General features: G+C 37.9%; 2 protein-coding genes across 12 annotated transcripts in view; one reads left to right on the top strand and one right to left on the bottom strand.

Moving 5' to 3' along the window:
• EML5 (EMAP like 5) overlaps window positions 1-3654 on the top strand; it is a 151494-nt gene extending 147840 nt beyond the window's left edge. For 2 of the 4 annotated variants that reach the window (XM_081047271.1, XM_081047269.1), the window contains one exon: window positions 104-3654. In XM_081047271.1, the coding sequence (XP_080903397.1) occupies window positions 104-140 (37 nt within the window). In that variant the 3' untranslated portion in view covers window positions 141-3654. The remainder of the gene's footprint in view (window positions 1-103) is intronic. The other 2 variants (XR_013993270.1, XR_013993271.1) reach the window with 2 other exon arrangements.
• Window positions 3655-3856: 202 nt separating this feature from the next.
• The window catches only part of ZC3H14 (zinc finger CCCH-type containing 14), a 36006-nt gene continuing 20011 nt past the window's right edge, over window positions 3857-19851 (bottom strand). For 2 of the 8 annotated variants that reach the window (XM_081047275.1, XM_081047279.1), the window contains 8 exons: window positions 16165-16239; window positions 11251-11410; window positions 10203-10435; window positions 6930-7050; window positions 5909-6045; window positions 5556-5647; window positions 4669-4775; window positions 3857-4141 (listed from right to left, as the gene is read on the bottom strand). In XM_081047275.1, the coding sequence (XP_080903401.1) occupies window positions 4135-4141; window positions 4669-4775; window positions 5556-5647; window positions 5909-6045; window positions 6930-7050; window positions 10203-10435; window positions 11251-11410; window positions 16165-16239 (932 nt within the window). In that variant the 3' untranslated portion in view covers window positions 3857-4134. The remainder of the gene's footprint in view (window positions 4142-4668; window positions 4776-5555; window positions 5648-5908; window positions 6046-6929; window positions 7051-10202; window positions 10436-11250; window positions 11411-16164; window positions 16240-19851) is intronic. The other 6 variants (XM_081047276.1, XM_081047280.1, XM_081047277.1 and 3 more) reach the window with 3 other exon arrangements.

Here is a 19851-nt window from a genome sequence, read left to right as displayed (position 1 = left end):
TTTATATACGTATGTATGATTTGAAAGCTCAACTGAAAACATTAAACTGTTCTGAAAATCTAGAAATATAATCAACTCACTGCAATTTCCCCTCTGATTGCAGTTTATTTGTCTGGAAATGTGTACATATGCTTCACTGAAAGATATGGACGCGGAGAAGACTTATAAATTAACAGCCTTGAGAAACCAGAATTAACAGAAGAGGGGGGAAAAAAAGAACCAAATCCTGCACGGTCAAGTGGTGCTAATTTAAGACTGTAACAGGGATATATGCCCAGAATCATCAAAATAGAAGATTGATAAACTCAAAATATTTAATACTGTATGCACTGGGTAACTGTCATAATCCATACACTGCCAGATAATTACATTTCAAGAAAGGACTGAATAAATACTCGATGGTGAAAGCTAACCCCCACTTTTTGGGGAGTGTGCATATTTGGCATAAGTGCTGGCTAGGGTTTAGGGGGACAGTACTCCGCAAAAAACAAACCAAAACTTTAAAAACCGAACTTGGATAATTTTCATCATTTTTTAACAAAACTTTTTTCTTTTTGGAATTTATATTTTATTTGCAATGTTCACTGTTTAATGAAATAGTTTATCCTTGTGTTTACATAAGGAAAGGAAGCACACCATTACCCTAAATGATCAGTTTTTAAAAGGCAAACATTATTTTCACTAAGGAAAGAGGTTTCACTGGAGGATGTAATACTTCTTAAGCATTAATAAAGGTCCTTTTTATAAAGGACTTTTTCCTCCTGGCAGTTTAAAGTTCAAGAACAAAGTTAGTAGTACACGAATGCTACATTTTCATTTTTGAGCTATCAATCTATGTTCAGAAGTCATGTCTAGAATTAAAAAATTAAAATATAGCCTCATTAATGAAACAGTATGAAGAATAATAATTTCCAATGGTGTACATACAGAGTTTTAAGGTTTTAGATAGCAATAGTATTTAACTTGGAGAGAATACTGAATATTTAAAGATGTAGTCTAATAGAAACATTTAACAAACTAAAGCGTTAAAATCACATTTACAAAGTACAGTTTAGTTAACTCTTGAAATAAAATTTTTACAGCTTTTTTTAATTGGAAAATTTTAGTTAGATGTACGAGTATGCCACCCCATAGGCTGACTTCCAAAAGGAATGCATACAAGTTCACTCACTTGTATACAAAACTTGTCTATTAAAATTCCTTTTTGGTGGCTTGGGGCTGAACTCTTAGTCTTTATTCCTATTCACATTAAATGCTGCCAAAGATCAGTACTTGCCATTCAGGAATTTGCTCTTATAGCCTCTCTGTAGTTTCCTGAAGATTGGAAATTATGTAGACTGATATTTAAAAATATATTTTTCTAAGTATGAAGAAGTTTAAGATGCTCTATTGGTCCTATGAACTTTTATTTTAATCTGTTATCTTTGTAGCATAATAGACTCCTTTAGGTTTCTGGAAATCTCAGTTTTCTGTCTAACAACTTGTAAATACTAAAAACAGAAATGGCTGAATTATAGCACAGAAAGCCTAACCAGTGATGGAGCTGGTCAGTTTTAAAGGTCTGAGTGGCTGTGTCTGAATGACTGATCCAGGTGTTCATTTAGAAGCTTGAAAAATAAGATCATATTCTTTCATTACATCAAAATATTCTCCTAAATAAAGCCAAATTTTAGAATACACTAATACTACATTTTTATTCATATACAAAGGGGCAGTCAGTAAATTAAAGGGAAAAAATTTGTCTGAACCACTCTCTTCAATTTTGAAACTTGCAGTTTCAAATTTTCCTTCTGAGTCAGGTTTGCCAGCGTTTGGCTAAAGAGAAGTTCCATTTCCATTACAGTGCAGGTAGAAGCTCTAACTGTAACGTTAAGCAAGTAAACTATACAGGATAAGATTGTTTCCATTGCATTTCTGTTCTTCCAAGTGGCCATGATAAGCCAGCCTTATTCACTGTTGTCAGTTTCACCACTAAAAGTCATGTTGATTTTTGTCATCCCACAGCCCCCTTTGCTTTTTTGCTTTTACCAGCCATCAACTAAGGGAGAGTGAATTCCGTGACAGGCCGTGGAGATCCTACCTATCCTGCGTGTGTCTTCTTTTAACCTAAAGAATTATGTGTGCGTGCAGTATTTGACTAAGCTCCTGAATGTGTAGTCTGAGACTTCTCCTGGCACGTTAGTCCCGTTTCTGTATATAAATGCATGCCGAAGCACACTGCCTTCTGGTGCCACTCACTGCTTACACTAGCCACACTCGTTCCTTTCCTTTTTTGTGATCCTTTTTGATGGTGGTTCATTTTAGACCAAGTTATCCAACAAATGTTTTAAAGTCAACCTCAGCTTGTCCATAAACCATAGCAACTGAAAGATTAAACTCTTAAATATGAATCCAGGCAATGTCTACTAAATGCCACAAAAAAATCCAATTTTGGCATAGTATTATTACCTTATAAAATGGCCAAACTAAACCAATCAAGCCTGTTTCCCCATTTATGTTCTTTATAGTGGAATTGAAAGAATGCAACTATATACCATTTATAAATGATACTAAAAGTCTTTAAATTTCTGGATATATAATTTAAAACAAATTTTTTCTGCAGAGATGTAAAGCAGCTCAAGTAACACTGGAACGAACAAATGCCTTAAAGTCAATGAAATATACTTTTTAGAATGAAGTGGAAGAACTGTCATTTCATTCAAGCCTAACTACATGATCGCTTTTATGCTCCTTTGTCTTTCCTCTGTTTCAAGTCTTTACTTTGGAATCAGCACAGTAACGTGCAACTTACAAAGTGGTTTAATAACTGGTTAATTCTGTCTTTTCCCAATGGAAAAGCAGTGGCCACCAAACGGGCTGCTTGCTGGTTTTAAGCTCTTGAACATGGAGTTTTACAGATGTGATTTTATTATCTCTTGGGTATGTGACTAAAGAAGTCAATGAACTTGTTTTCTTAATTTGGTCCTGAGAACATCTGAATCATTATTATCCCTTCTGCATTAATTCGCTTTTTTTCTAACAAACTTTTAGCTTTACTTTCTAAAAAACTACTATACAGTCTTTAAAATCAGTGATCCGTTTGTTAATTATAAAGCATTTGACACTTTCTGCCTTAACAATTTTAAAAATCATACACACAAAATTTTGTATTTTAATTCAGTAGCCCAAAAGTTTAGTCCTATTTTGCAATTTACCCATCTGATCTCTGTAATTATATAGTCTGTCATTTACAATATACTACTGAAATCTAATTTTCACATTTAAAAAAATATCTTCACTAACTGTATTTTCTGTGGAGTTGAGAATGTTGTTTTTCAGAATGGAAGTAGATGGATAGCTATAATCTTGTGAGTTGAAATTCTGTTGATACCTTATGTGTATTGAAACTTGTAAAAATTTTGTATAATTTTGTGATAATGTAGTTCTCCCAAAGATTTATTTTAAAAGTATGTTAATAGTAAATGAAAGCATTTTAAGAACTTGTTCATTTTTTTTTTTGCCATTCCTGCTGTTTTCACCCTACACACCCACCTCATCTTTACCCAGAAGGCAAAGGACTATTTACCACAGCAGCACACAACCTGAGAAGACTGTGTCACATTTTTCAAATTAAATTTACTTAAAATTAAAAAGTAAGATTAACTATCTTAAGCCAACTCTGCACTTTTGGCCACTCCTGTTTTTAGTGGATTATGAACATTATATAATCCTTGGAAGAAGTGAAAGCAGCCATTCAACTTCTTGAATAAGGACACTTCCCTCACTCTATTCTCCGTGCACACACAGCAACGCCATAGTCCGACAATGGCTTACTGGTATCACCACGTTGTAAATGCTGATACTGGAAACAGCAGTGTACAAACACGCCGCAAATGTTTTAATAGAATTTAGCTTTCCCTTAAACTGTCTTTCCATAGTCAAAACAAAGCAAACCAAAAAACATCCAATGTTAAAACCACTTAAATAAGCTTACAAATTTGAAAAATTAGACACTTCAGATAGGCAATAAACTTCATATTATGAAAGCAATGTATTCCAAGTTTCAAAGATTTGACAAATTCTGGAGAATCTCTTTCATCAGTGGATGGAAACTTGCATCAAACTTCACGATCTTCTGCCAGGTAGGACTAGGTGTCATTCACTGAATAAACAAAACCCAAAATGTTTTTAATTAACTGCTTTGTGTCTATATATAGCATATACCTCAGCTAAGATGTTGAGTATTTTCAGACAATATTTGTTCTACAAATTATGATATAAAGATCAGACTTTGAAAGAATTGTATCAGGGACATAAAAGATAACGTATTTAAATTTATAGGCTACACTCAAATATTTTGAAACTTCTTTCAATGTTTTACGATTACTATTGTCTAACAAAACTGATGTGAGATTTGTAAACAGTGTAACTCTCGAAAGCCTTAGTATATGTTTCACAAGTTATAAGAGAAATCTGATGTGGAGATCACCCAGGTAAATAAGCAACTGCTGGACAAAACAAATTTGGTTTATGTACTAAATTATTCTTCCAGAGGACCTTTGTAAAATTAAAACAGTAGAGAAAAATCAAAGTGATAGTTTATTCCAAATTTGTGTGCTTATAAATTTAAGAAATTACATATTAGGAAAGTGTTCGAAATGGCATTAGCAAAACTAATTTAACCTTTACCTGGTTTGAGGCCGAATCCATTTCAAGGCATGTCGTGGAGGCACGGTGATAGTGGGATGATAAAACGTGCAGTCAGGCCTGGTACACTGAGTGTTAAATCTGCAGTGCTAAAGAGGTAACAGACTTTTAACTTCTGCAAAGCTATACAATAAAAACAAAGCAATTTGAGATGACAACCAGCCAACCCTAATGTTATGGGGCTGAAACCCCGAAAAAAGAGCAGCCCTCCACACACAAAATCCTAGTCAAAAGAAGAGCAGCAAGTCAAATTTCCAACGGAACCGTAGCACATGATAATCAATGTAATGATGGCTTTGCACGTCCTGCCTGACATCCCTTCCTTACTGGGCACCCTCATCCATGCGCAACTGCTGATGGGGGAAGTGAAGGCCTCTTGCATGGTCTTCAGGCTGCTATTTCAGAGATCATTCCCTCTGAGCAACTCAACAGCGGGAGATCCCTCCACCAACTGTTAGGACACAGGCAGTGAAAACCGTCAGTACACATTCAGATGGTATTAAGCAGTACGACTGGATTTCATCTCAGTTCTGGCATTGAGGTAGGACAAAGAAACCCAAAAAAACACCCACACACTCAGGGGTGGAGTGGAAAGTGACTTGCAAAGGTGAGCTCTACTCTCCTTAGAGACAGGAGACTAACGTTCAATAGTTTCACACCACAGAGCCTGAAGAGCCAAATGGAACTCAGTGAAAACTAAGCAATAACTTAAAGGTCTTAAAGACTATTAAGGCCAACAAAAAAGTTGGGGGGTGTGGGGGCAGGGGACACGGCAACATTCAATTTGCTGTTCAATTTGCATTCAATCCAGGTCTCACAACTGAGAAGTTACCACTAAATTCATTTTCTTGGAAAAGGAAAGTTCTTACTTTTGGATGATAGAAGGGACACTCCATTTTCTTACAAGCAGGGAAGTAACGGCAGAGCTGACTACTAGAAGGTGGTGCTGGTGTTGTAACTGCTGAGAAAATAAGGGCAAATATTGAACAAATTTATTCAGCAAAATAATTTTTAATGCATTCTGATGTTTTTATGGGAACCATTTTAAGCCAAAATACAGTGAGATGTATTCATTATACTTAAGAATACTAGAGTATCTTTAATGACTGGTTACATTAAGTGATTCTGGCGCAATTTTGAAACTATTTTTTTAGTTCACTTTATAGTCACAAAATGTAATTTTTCTTTTTATCCAAACGTAGTAGTGTACAAAGTCACCAACCTGGTTTTGGAGGCAGTACTGGAATTCTTCTACTCATATGAGTGAAGGGACAATCTGGCTTAGTACATTTTGCATCATATTTACAATTTGGATGAATAAACAAACATTTTTCAGCAAATTTACAATTGGGGAAAGCTCTATAAAACAAAAAAAAGCATATTATTCATATTTAATCTTCTCAATGCATTATTAGTTTTTTGTAGAGAGGCTCCTGATACTCATATTCCATAACTTGTTTTTGAGAAACACAGAAGTAACAGGAAACAAAGGAAACTCCATTTTTAAATGAGCCAGATATCAAAATGGACACAACTGTCTATTCCAAAGCCTGGGGTACTGACAGATTTTCAGCTCAAGTCAAGCCACATAAAAGGAGGGTTCTTTGTGATACGAAACATCACACCACTTCCTCTATCATTCAGGTCTATATAGTTCATGAAGTAAACTGAATATAGTGAGCATAATATACATGCAAGGCACTGTGCTATGGAAAGAAGCGACTCATCCATGATCTCCCGATACATACTTCCTTATTATTCTCACATCAAAATTTCCTAAAGTTAAAACATGGAGAGTCCATCTATAGGACAAAAAAAAAAAAAAAAAAATCACAAAACTAAACTAAAAGCCATCTCCTAAAGTTCATGCCTTTGAACCAGCCAGCAAGGAAAAATTACACCCAAGTCCAAAAGTTTCCTTATTACCTATAACTAATTTTCCCCAATGCCTTAAAAACGTACGTGTGTATGAACACACTGCATACAAACTGGGGCAATTACTTACTCATCTTCTTAAATGTACAGAATCCTCAAGGAAACCCAGAAATGTCAGTATCTCATAGGGCTGACACACAAAGAAAGCCTCCCATCTCCCCACTCAATACACACGAAGACGCTATTTGGGGAAGGCCAGGGTAAGTTTCACTGCACTTAGTTACAAACTCAAACTTGACCATAAAACAGAAGAAGCTATTGGGTATGGAAATTAACCCGAAAACCAGAAGTGGTTTGCCGCTACTCACTTGCAAGGTGAAACAGGATGATGGTAAGCACACTCGTCCCCATTTTTACAGGCAGGCCAGTACTTGCAGCGCTCCAAAAGTTTTTCTGGTTTTTGTGCTACACTCAGGTCACTCATCTCAGCTACAAAAGGAGAGAAATTAAAAGGATCTCATTAATTATGATCAATACAGTACACGGCATCTTTCAAGTTTCCTTCACAACCTGGTCTTTAAATCTTCTAGTTTTCTATGTCTACAGTCATATGAAATAAATGAGTCCAAATGTGATCAACACTGTTAAAGGGACCCTGTAAGAGATTACCAGGAAGTAGACTGCAGTTCTCATTGTGAAAAGTAAAGTGGACAGTGATGCTGCCACTAGAGCCAAAGTACTCATGAAAAATTCCAATTCTCAAAATTATTTCAGAGATGAATTAAAGAGAGGGAAGAATGTCAAGTAGGGAGCCAAGAAAATGAAATGGAAACTGAAAACACAAGCTGATAAAGAAGTGACCCAATTCTCATTCAGGCAAGATTATGGAGGGGTCCAAACACATGTGTTCCTACTCATGATGTATGCACACTGCCATCCATGTCTACAAAGCAAAGATTTCTGCCTCAAATGGGCCACAAGGGGTCCGGCAGATCACCTAACAGTGAGCCTGGCTGGCTGGAAGAGAACCAATGGCAGGAAATCTCGGCGGAGCAAATGGGTGGGGACGAGCAACGGAAGAGCAAGCGAATGTGTCCAATCACAAGGTCAAGTACTGTGGCCTCGGCAAGTGGTACCCGGGTTGTGTTGCCAGACTGTCTCCGAATTCAGAAAGCCAAAAACCTTTTTATATGACATCTAAATTCTAAATGCTGGCAACTGTTATAATTCAAATTTAAAACAATAAATCAAATACAATGACACCTGATGTCCATAATGAGCTGCCAACTTCTGACCCAAGACACACTAGCCCCCTCAGAAGGGCATCACAGTATTAATTACCTAGTATTGTTCATATTCATGCTTATGGAAGCAGATACCACTTCAGCTACATCCCTCTAGTCCGTTTACCCAAGGTTAGGCCATTCAAATGTGGGTCTTTAACATCCTAGCAGAGTGAGCTAGACACTTTGGGCAAGTGTTATCTAACAAGTCTGAACTTCAGTCTCCTTTATACAGAGAGAAAAATGTCTTAAGAGCTTTATGATTACATGGAAACAAGAATGCAAAATCTAACAATGCAGCAGCTAGTGTTCAGTACTTAATGTTCCAGTGACCCAACCTCAGTCTTCATTACAGGAGAACAAAGCACACAAATCCAGTCCCAAAGCCCAGACAGGAGAATCATCAGAGAACTATTATGACTATGCCTGATATGGAAATATTCCATGCTGCTTTAAAAAGTTAGGAAGTCATTATTTAGCTCCAGAATAAAAAGTATCCTCAGTCTCAAATTAAATCTGGTAGGGCCAGAGTTTTCCCCAAATATAAATGGTTTCTGCGTTATATTGCAGAGAAAATATGTCTTACCTTCCTTCTAAACCACATACTTTAGTGGTTATGGAATATACGTGAGACCCAGGCCAAATGAAAGAACTCCTAACAATCAATACTCAAGAGCTGGCTAGCAGGAAAATGGTGAAAAGTAGTAGATACTCAAAAGCAATATGAAAGAAGTTAAATACTTTACAAGTAAACTTTCCCTTTCTGAAAGAAATGTAAGTCACATGTACAAAGGTCATGACTCTGGTTTTCCCTAACATTTACCTCAACAAGCTGTTAATACTTTTCCTGTTTACATTTTAAGAGGCAAATTCACTTTACTGCAAGCTATAAAATCTGTACCGCCATATAATGGCCAGCGCGGGTGGCTTAAACAGCTGCTGTTGGTAGCATCCTTAAAACAGGACAAAAAGCCACCAAAAGCAATTACAAGTTTCAGACCTGGAGGGGAAAGCAGATCAACCACAGGCCTTTGTGACTGTTCTGCAGGAGTCTCTCCCCCTTATTCCGCTCCACTACAAAGCTTCACCTTGAGCAGCAGTGAGGTACTGCGAGTCCCAGATCAAAGCAATGGTAGGAGGCTCCCCACTCACCACAGCGTTTCCATAAGGGCCAAGGTAAGAAGCTTTACTAACATGTCATTTGGAGTGTCACTGCTGTGACATATATACCAACAGAATCTAACATGGACAAAATCTAACATATCAACAAATTAAGCTACCAAACTGAAAACCAAAATAGTGAAATTTTCTCTTATTTTAAACAGAATATACAAGGTCAAGAAATCTGCACTGGCTAACTATTGCAGTTCTTACCACCTTTATTACCATTATTTTTTTCTTCCTTTCAATAGGGTCAAATTTTCAACTCCACCAACTAAAACCGTAACACGACGTTACTGATTCACAGAAAAAGCATCCAGTTCAAGGTAACAGCAGTATCTCCCCACTCGCCTGTGATTGCCCCCTAAGGGCTATTATATTTTTAGCTACTGGAAAGGGTATTTAATACCCTTTCCTATCTCTGCCAAGAAGAGGATTACTTTTGAAAACTTTCAAACCCACTCTTTTGTCTTTGATGCTGTTCATTTTTAAGATTCAGTAATTGTGTTTCCTGCCAATGAAGATGTTTCTAAAAATTTTTGATGGTATGAGCAAGATTACACTGTCATGCATGAAAACGATCAGTAGCTACAGTGCCACTGTGTCCAGTGAGAGAAGAAACCGCGAGAGAAAGGGTCATCTGCCCAAAGCATAGTGATCTGAACTGAGTTGATCTGACTTCTAAATACAATATGCTTCAGCACTAATTTAAACATAACATCTTTTTTAAACTGCCAGGAAGTATTTTGACAGATTAGATGAGAAATTCTTCTCAAGGGAATTTCATTGAAGTAGAAATAGCATCAAAATCCAAATTCATTTTTCTGTAAAATTAATTACAAGACAGACTACTGCTGGTACAAGGGAAAAGCAAGTATAGTTTCTTTAAAAAAAAAACAAAAAACAGAAATCAAGAATGATGGTTCATCCTTTAATATGCATAATTAAGAGATTTTTTGGCTTCCATGGCTGAACACCATTTTAGCACTAGAGTAACAGCCAACCTACACAACATACACAGAAGAAACATTCTCAAATTTAACTGGTTGTTTTGTCTGAGAAAAAATAAAGGCCACTACTGAATAACAAATACAGGCAAAGCCTCCAACCAACATTCATTCCAGGTAGAGAAACATGTCAAAGGTTCCCTTCACAAAGGCAGCACCCTGAAAGGGAAAATCTGAGCTCTCAACACACCGTTTGAAAAGCTACCATCTGGGTCATCAAGCTGCCTGCTCATCAACTGCAACTGCTGTGGGTGGAGGAGACCTTTCAGTCCCTTGTTTGAGGCTGCAGTTTGGTTTACAGGTTTCATTCCTTCAAAGCACATGTCCTCCTCTTGATCTGACATGTATCCTGGGGGGCTGGGAACACCATCCAGCGTCACTATAAACTTTGGACTTGCAGGTTTATCTGGTTGTACAAGATCTCTGCCAGATAGATAGAAAATACCATAGAATTAGGGAAACAAACACAAAAAGCTGAGCCTCCTAAAGTGCTCTTCAGCAGAACTCTCTCTCTCTCCCTTACTTGCCCTGAGGTTTCTTCCATAAAAAAGGCTTTGTAGGATTTCCAGGTGCAGCACTGGTGGGATCCTGCTACCACACAGTGGCTGTGGCCAATCACTGCTGCTTCCTCACCAGCGACTGTCCAGGCTGCACTAAGGACAATCTCTCCTCAACCCTAACCCCCCACCGTCCATTTGATCCCCAGGAGGTCACAAGGAAATGCACTGAAAAACCAGCATCTATGCTCAGAACACAACTGCCAGCAGTTCTATCAAGCTGGTGCAAAAGTAATTGCGGTTTTTACATTTTTAACCTTTTAAACCGCAATTACTGTTGCACCGACCTAATATAATTACACTAATTTTATTGTCTGTATGTTTATTAGAACATTTAGTCCATTTTCTAAGGGAAAAATCACCCCAACCCAACTGGCTAACTCTCTGAAGAGATTTCCTGATTTTGATCACCTGGCTTTTAAATTTTCATTTCCTGGATACGCATAACAGAGCTAAATCACGCATTGACTTCTTCGTAGGATAATGGATTTCTGAACAAGGAAGATGAACTGGAATTTTTGAAAACGGAATTTGGCTTACTACACAGGGCCTAACTACTGAATCAATTAAACCATTCTACACTGAGGGCTAGGATGGGGAGGAGGGAAGCTGGGAACTAACGATTAATCTGTACTATCTAATCAACACAAGTTAGCTACATAAGAAAAAGAAACCATCTACCGTGTCTGCATAAGGTGTCCTGAAAGTACCCGAAGGGTATCTGCAGTCTTCATCCCCGACTCTTGGTTTGGTGTCACTACTATTTCCTCAGACAGCTTTGGCTTCTTCAGAATAAATGATCTTGTGTCTGCATGGACCATGGATTCCATGTCATAGTAATCTGAGCCAAAAAAATTGGCCACAAATGTTTACTTTTGAATATACCTTGCATTCCCAACATCACACATGTGAGAAGAATGTCAATCTTTTATATATCTGTAATTATTTTCAAAGGAACATCATAATGGTTCTACTAAGCAACAGGACTGCAATACTCTGCCAAACATCTTTTCAACGTATTCTTTCCTCATCCAATACATTACCAAGAGATTCTAATGAACACTCCTTGCCTATGGTATAGAAAGATTCTTACAGTATGTGAGGCATCTAAGGGAATCCTAACAATATCAGCTTAATTACAATAGTTACTAAAAATATGGAGAATAAAGGGTCCTAATGTTCCCTAGGATTGTAACACAAAGATTGTTTAAAAATCTTCCTAAAATCTATTTTGTTCATTTTGCACAGTACCACTTATAGAAATGAACACATCCTGGTGAAAAGAATTCAACTGTCATAATTTCTGCGTAGGTGTAGATAAAAGACTACTTTGAGAGGGAATTTTAAGATGAACGGGCATTCAAAAAAATATAGCAAGGAAAACACTGACCTTCAATGCAAATAACCAGAAGCTCACATCATCTGCAATATATGTCTTAGGCCCAACTACTTTATAAAATATACCAAGACCTAAACGAAGATGACTGACTTATCAATATGCAACCAACTCAAGGAGTTCTACTTCTCTGAAAGTTAACAGGCAAATAACAGAGACCCAAAGTCACTAGATATTCATTCATGTTCATTCACTAAAAAAAACTGAACACCCGAAAGCACTGTGCTAGGTACACAAAGAAGAAAACATAGGAAAATAGGTGTATACACAATTTCAGAACAGTATGTCTCAGGTGACCCAAAAGGGGTCATGAACAAGGTGTTGGGAGAATACAAAGCAACCTAGTCCAGCTAGGAAAGCTTACAGAGAACGAACAATTTCAACAGGTAAAAGAGCAGGAATAAACTAGAAGGGAGAGAGTGAGTTGGAGAATAGAGCATTTTAGGCAGAGGAAACTGCATGGAAAAAGGCAATGGCTTTCATAAGGCACAAGGAATCTGAGACACTGTGAGAAATGTGGTGTGGCTGGAGGGCTGCATGTGGTGAGCTGAGCAGGTGAGTGGCAAGAAGGCGGAGGCCTAAAGGATCTTGTGTCCATGAGTTTGGATTCTGGTCTAGAATTAGTAAGTAATCGAGAGGTTTCTTAGTAGGGAAGTAACATTACATTGGTTTTTAGAAAAAGCAACAGTGTTTAGAATGGACTGGAGTCAGATCTCAGTTAGGAGGCTACTGCCCAGGAGAAATGGTGAGGCTCTCCATGAAAAGATTCTCACCCGTTCTCCTATTCTAACACACGTTGAAAGGGAAAGAAGACACATTTCAGACTCCCATCAGCACTAGCATTTCACAGCAGTGGCATTTCAACCACCATCCCAGGAAGGAGACATACCTGTCTTCCCCTGCAAGGGCAGTCGAGATGGTAAAAACGATGTAGGAGTGAGAACAGGAGGAAAAGAAACTTGACTTGGGAAACAGGACAGGAAAAAAAGCCGATTTAAAAGGGGGCAAAGAGAAATCTCAATTTTAGATTTATTTAGTTTGAAGTCTTTGTGGGGCTCTCAGATGTTTAGGAAGAAGTTGAAAATTCAGATTTGACCATTAGGAGGGAGAGACAAATAAGAGTCGAAACTGAAGGTGAAATAAGAATGTTTAATAAAGTGTACATATTCAGTGCTGATATCTTCTCATTGCATCCTCATGTGAGATGACCACTTTGCAGCTCAAATTTCTTACACGATTCACTGAGGTCTCACGGCTAGCACAGGTGGAGTCCAGAATTTAGTCCACGGGCTGCTGCACTCCTCCCCGCCCTGCGCTGTTCTGAGGCAAAACAGTCCTACTACCCATAGTTTGCATCTTGAGAGAATACAGAAGAGATGGAAATGCTGAGGGCAGGACACAGGATAAAGTTGACATTTTAAGGGGCAGCAGAGGAAGAGAACAGTTGATAAAGGAGAATGAAAAGTAGTAGAAGAATATAGATAGTGAAGTCCTGGAAGCCAAAGGATGAAGAAAACACGGGAATTCAAGTGTCACAAACTACAGTTTAGAAAAGTATGCACTGAAAGCAGAGGTTTATCCGCACAAGCCACTGGTCACCTCTATGAGATTAATGTTAGCAGCCTGGGTCAAGCAGAATCAGACAGATGGTACAGTGACATCTTCTGGGTAAAGAATGCAGGCTGACCCTATGTATTTTGTTTCCTCCTGAAACCCCACTAAAAAGTCAATAAGGGGTAATTCATTAAAAAAAAAAATCATAAACTCACTAAGAAAATAATTGTAAAAGGAGAGACAACTACATTTTGCAAGTGAAAAACTAACTTAGTAGATGCTCAGAAATTGAGTCTGGAACCAGTAATGAAGCAACCCAATGTGGATCCCAAGATTGTCCAAAGGCTGAGAACCAGGCAGCACACGGGACCTTGGGAAAGGTGGGGAGAGACAGGGCAACAGAGATGTGTGTTCAAGTGTCCATTTCAGACGCAGTTAGTTCTTCCTGCAGTGTTCTCTTCCTTTCTGACCCTTCCCTGCACATATTCCCTACCTCTATACTGCAGATACCTGGAGCAAATGCAGATACGCCTTCCCACTGACCACGGTGGGAGAGGCCTATGGATGCAGCACCATAGTCTCTGACAGAAAGGGGCTACAACAAAATAAACCGTATACTATTAAAACATTTTAAAGCAGTCACATTTCCTGATAACCTTTGACCCTTTTCTCCCTTGGAGAAAGTGGAGCTCTAAACTCTTGAAAGATATAAACAGGGGCTCTTGGATCAAGGGGCGCCAACCACACTGAAAGAAACACTGTTCTGAAAAGTATGTTAAACATTACATATTGTGTTTCCCCAAAAATAAGACGTAGCCGGACCATCAGCTCTAATGCATCTTTTGGAGCAAAAATTAATGAAAGACTCGGTCTTATTTATATTTATAATATTGTATTTATAATATAAGACCGGGTCTTAAATTAGTTTTTGCTCCAAAAGATGCATTAGAGCTGATGGTCCGGCTACATCTTATTTTCGGGGAAACACAGTAGTAATTAATGCTGAGGTGCCTTCCCTAGTCCTCTTCCCCGACCTAGCTGCCAGAATCCTGGCAGCCAATCCACTACTTGAAAGATCTTTCTTAGGAGAAGCTGACCAGCCTGAAGGGAAAGGCCTAAAGACCCGAACATCAGGTGCCCCCAAACTAGACAGGCGAGACAAATCACTCGCCACTGCAGACCTACATTCAAATGTGAAGTCAAAAGCCCCCATCCCATCCCCAACTAATGAGCCATCAGCTTTTTAAGTGCCCCATTCTTAAATATAAGACAACCAAATATGCCCAGACATCTGAGGAAAACCTCTGTTGTGAAAGACAGTGATCAAAACAAATGACTTATAGAAAAATCAAGGAGAGGGAAGAAAAAATATCTAAAACTATCTTTAATATCCTCAGAGAAATAGAAGTATTGCATACATGAAACAAAACCAGTATGTTAAAAAAAAATGGGGGTTGGAATATACAAATAAAAGGGCTCTCAGAAACAAAAGACATGACAGAAGAAGGCAAACAAAAGTCATTCATAAACCTTGTAGAACAACGTGATGCTTCAAACTGTATGTGCAGCCATGGATAAAAATAATAACTAAGGGAAACAAAAAGAATATGCAAGAGCTGATGAATCAGTACAACATACAGTCTGTAGCTGCCAAACATTTTGAAAGAAAATACCCTTACGAAGAAAGCAGGATGGAATGTTGGGAGATGAGAGGGCGAAATCAAGAATGGAGAATACTTTATAGGTAGGGGAGAGAAGCCAGAAGAGTCAAAGACTAAAGCTACATGAGCACGGCAGAAGCATAATGGTCATCATCTGACACCAGGGTGGAAGGAAACCCTGAGAGACCAGCACATCTTTCTGAGACCGAAGGCCACGGAAGGTCAGGGAATACAGCTGCTGACTAGGGAGTGCTGACCAAGAGGAAGGAAATTCAGTTAGGAGTTGACAAGGAGGAGTCAATGGACCAGTTTCCAACAACAGGCAGGTTTAGGGGAAATAGAAAGAAGGTTAAAGTAAGATTTCTGAAATTAAGATCGCAAGTATCCAATGGTTCCCTTCATTTGTTCAGTAGACATTTATTAGGAATGGCACATACATCGTGGTAAGGGCTGGACATTGAAAACAGAAAATTGTGGCAGTAGCCCCGGTCCTGGAGTAGTCATGGTATGTATGTCTGTGTGTTGGGGATGGGGTGCCGGGTCAGCAATTAAGTTACAGTGGCTCTAAGAACAGTAAGTTCTAGGTGTATCCCTGACAACGAGATTTTAAAGTGAAGTAAAAGTGAGGACAAGGTTGAACAGACCAGAGGACACTAATGCAGCTCAGGGCGACGGCAAAAGGTGGGTAAAGAGGAAAGCAGGGGAGGCACTCAGGTCATTCCAGGAACAGGCAAGAGGCAGCCAACAGACTGCAGGGACCCAGGTGAAATGGCAACAAAGGAAGTTTCTGAACAAAGCAAGAAATAAAAAAACACCATATAACATGAAGAAAATGCCAATCTTGTCTTCTGTCCCTAAAATATTTTCACAGATCTAAATACAGCATCTTAGGGCAGGATCTAAGAGATACATTAAATGAGGTGTAAGGAATGTAAATAGCACCTGAAAAATGCTAGATTACAATGAAAATTTAAGATTACCAACCTTGACTGAGCTGCAGAGTTTCTGCCATTACTGGATCAATCTGCAGTCGGGATAACAACTGCCTCTGTTGAGTTCCTAGAATAAAAATGTTAAAAGTTTACTAAGTGTAAAAAAACACCAGCATGTGTGTTTTCCAGAAATTAAGCCCCAAATAACCTTTCTGGTTTCTGAATTAGAAGTCTTAAAAATAAAGCTTCAACAATACAATTTACCAACATTTACAGACCAAAGGTCTGTAAGACCAAAAAAAATTATACTCAGGGTTAAACCAAAAACAGCAATGTAGAACATTCCTGGTTCTCCCTCTGGAGGCCGGTTTTCCTGGATTGGAGGTAAAGCCTGGTTATAAAGGGTAAAAGCCAAGCCGTGATGGTTCGTGGACCCACAGCTTGAACTACGGGAGACAGGCAACAGCCAACTGCAAGACCAACATAAGAAACATCCCCCTCCATCATCTGGGCTCTCACCACTGTAACTCAGTTCCTCATCCCGTGAATTTGCAAAATGAAATACTCCAGAGTTATCTGGTCAGAGTTCCTAAAAAACTATGGGCTTGGATGGATACAAAGAGAATACTGAACAAGCATGACACTAAACACTGCAATCCAGGTCCTACCAAAGCATAAAAATAATCACTTGAATCTCTTGGGGGAAGACGCTCAGCTAGAGTACTTATCTCTTAAACAGGTTCACAATTTCCTCATAGTAACACTGACACAAAACTGATATTTTCTATCTCAATTTGATGATAAGCACTTTTGAGTTAAAGCATGTTGAGTCCTACTTTGTCAATAAAAGTCCATGAAAAATTCAAGTTCTTTGTGACTTGCTGCCTCTTTATGAGAACTAGTCAAGTTACATGAAAAGATACAGTCCCATGGGTATCTAGAAGATATCACATATTACGAATTTACCTTTCTCAATGTTTCTAAGGAAGCCAATTATTTTTACACCATCAGTCCTTGACTGTGATTCGAAATCTACTTCCTCTTGAAGACCATCAAACTCTCTGTTGCATTCAGTGGATGCTGAATATTCATTCATTTTAACCTCCAAAGATGAAATTTTAGCTTCATTCTGTGACACTCTAACATTCAAATCAAAGAGATTTGCTTCCGCTGTCAAAACTGCTGCTTTCATTCCTTTAATTTCATTGATATCAGTTGATATTTTCCTTAAAAGATGGGAAATATTGTCTAGCTCATTCAGTGAACAAGATGAACTTGTTCCAGAACCTAAGTCAACTGGACCAGGTGAGAAGAAAATTGGTCGAGATGGTGATGGAAACCTTGAAGACATTTTCATAAAACCTTATCTCCCTCTTAGTATTTGGTAATTTTTCCTTCACAGCCCATTAAATTGTTTCATCAAAAGTAAAAGTACGGACTAAGGCTGTTATTTTAAGAAGTATTAAGAATGAATAACATATTAAAACCTGCAATCAAAAAGACAGGGCTGTACATTTCTGAAATCAAAACTCCAAAGTAAAGTCCCACTTATAGCTCCTCTCCAAACAATAAACCCTATTATTACATACAAAAGAATTCTGGCTTCTGATTGGTTGAAAATTCATGACACAAAAAGAATTTTCTATTCTTTACTTCATGACAAGAAGCACTGAAGATCTAAAGCCTAAATGAAGCAACGTAACAACATTAAGTATTTCATACCAGAATAGGATGTGAACTGAGAATACTTTTCTCTCTCCATCTATTAAACCATCAATATTAAGCTTCAGATGATTTGTTTTATCTTCAATTTCATTTAACTTTCATTGTTTTATCTTCAATTTCATAACTTTCATTTAACTTTCAAGTGAAACTTTCATTCAAGTATCTTCAGTTTCATTTAACCTTACTAATGGTATAGGATAGCATCCAGCATTTCCTTTGTTGGGCGAGGGCAGGGAGGGTAGCTGGACCCACAATCATAGATAAATCTCTTTAAAAATATATGTGGTAATAATGGAATTCAACTGCACTGATATGATGGGAATTTCAAAGATAGGGGAAATGAGACTTGGTCTTGGTTTGATACTAGACTGTTTTTAGATAGGTGATTTTTTTCTCCCAATCTGTTGGTTTTTTCATATTCTTGACAGTATCCTTTGAAACACAAAAACCTTTAAACTTTGATCAAATCCAATGTAGGTATTGTTTTGTTTGCTTATGCTTTTGGTGCCATCTAAGAAACCATTGGTTATCTAAGTCAAGCTCATTTAGATTTATATCTCTTTTTTCTCCTAAGAATGCTGTAATTTTAGCTTACATTTAGGTCTTTGATCCATTTTGAGTTAATATTTATATATGGTGATGTAAGGCATGGGTCCAACTTCATTCTTTTGCATGTGGATATCCGGTTATGCAGCACCATTTGTTGAAGATTGTTCTTACCCCACTGAATTGTCTTGGCATACCTGTTGAAAATCCATTGATCCTAAATGTATTGGTTCATTTCTGGATTCTCAATTTGATTCCATTGGTCTATATTATACCCTTACGCAAGTCAAGTGCTAGTCTTGATTACTGTAGCTATGTAGTAAGTTTTGAAATTGGGCAATGTAAGTCCTCCAACTTTATATTCAATAGTTTTAGCTATTCTGGGTCCTTTTCATTTCCATATGAATTTTAGGAATAATTTGTCAACTTTTGCAAAAAAGCCAGCAGGAACTTTAACAGACTGAGTTGAATTCATAGATCAATTTGGGAGTATCACCAACGTACAAATATTAAAATCTTCCTGTCCATGAACACAGAATGTCTTTCCATGGCTTTAGTTTGAAGGTCATTTTTACTGATTTACTCACCAAGTAACAAATAAGCTGTACAAAATATGAAGATGCAAGATGGTGGACACAACTCCCCACAGCCTCTCCAAAAGAATAATTCTTACAAAGTATTGTAGCCTTTGTTTTCCCAGTTAAATAGATGTTGCTCACAATAATAGAAGAAAAGAAAAAGTGCTTAAATTTATAAGAATTTTTATTCATTTCTCCACTGTATCTGTAAATTAATCTAATTTTTCAAAAATCTTTGGATAGAAGCAATTTTCAAAATTGACAAGGCTTTGGATTCACATAGTATTTTTTAAGAGCACAAGTGGACAGATGACATCTACAGTAACATTAGGACAAGCAGCACACCCACAGCCAAACCAGCTGGTTCACTAGAGGGTAGCAAACAAACTCAATGAGAAAAGCAGGCCAACGGGCCTAAAAAGAGCCCATGTAAAGCTTCCTGTTATCACCCAGGGTACCCAGCCCAACTTTAAAATGCAGAATACGCAAAGATCCTTTCAATGTTTCCGATGTAAGCATCCAGCATCAGAGAAAGTTTACCTATTTTAAGGAAACTAAAGTATGGAACGTTAATGTCAGCTAGTAGGTAGCAGAGCCTGAATGAACACCCAAGCAGGCGGGCTCCCTGCATCTATGAATTCATAATCACTGTGTGTTATACTTCTCTCCATGTTACACTAAGTGGAATAAAACATATCACAGAGAAATTCGTGTGGTGTAATTCCTATCTTACATATACATATATCTACATGCATATAAACATATTCTTTATACACAAAGATGCACATGTACACACACATGACAAAATGCCAAGACGACTAGATACACACCGAACTGTCTGAAGTGCACTGCTGACCTCTTAGGACGACAGTGGGCAGGACCCTGAAGGG

The sequence above is a fragment of the Rhinolophus hipposideros genome (genome assembly GCF_964194185.1).
Source record: "Rhinolophus hipposideros genome assembly, chromosome: 5".
Classification (NCBI taxonomy): Eukaryota; Metazoa; Chordata; class Mammalia; order Chiroptera; family Rhinolophidae; genus Rhinolophus; species Rhinolophus hipposideros.
Note: the sequence above shows the minus strand (reverse complement) of the source record. Positions and strands in the feature narration are given on the sequence as shown.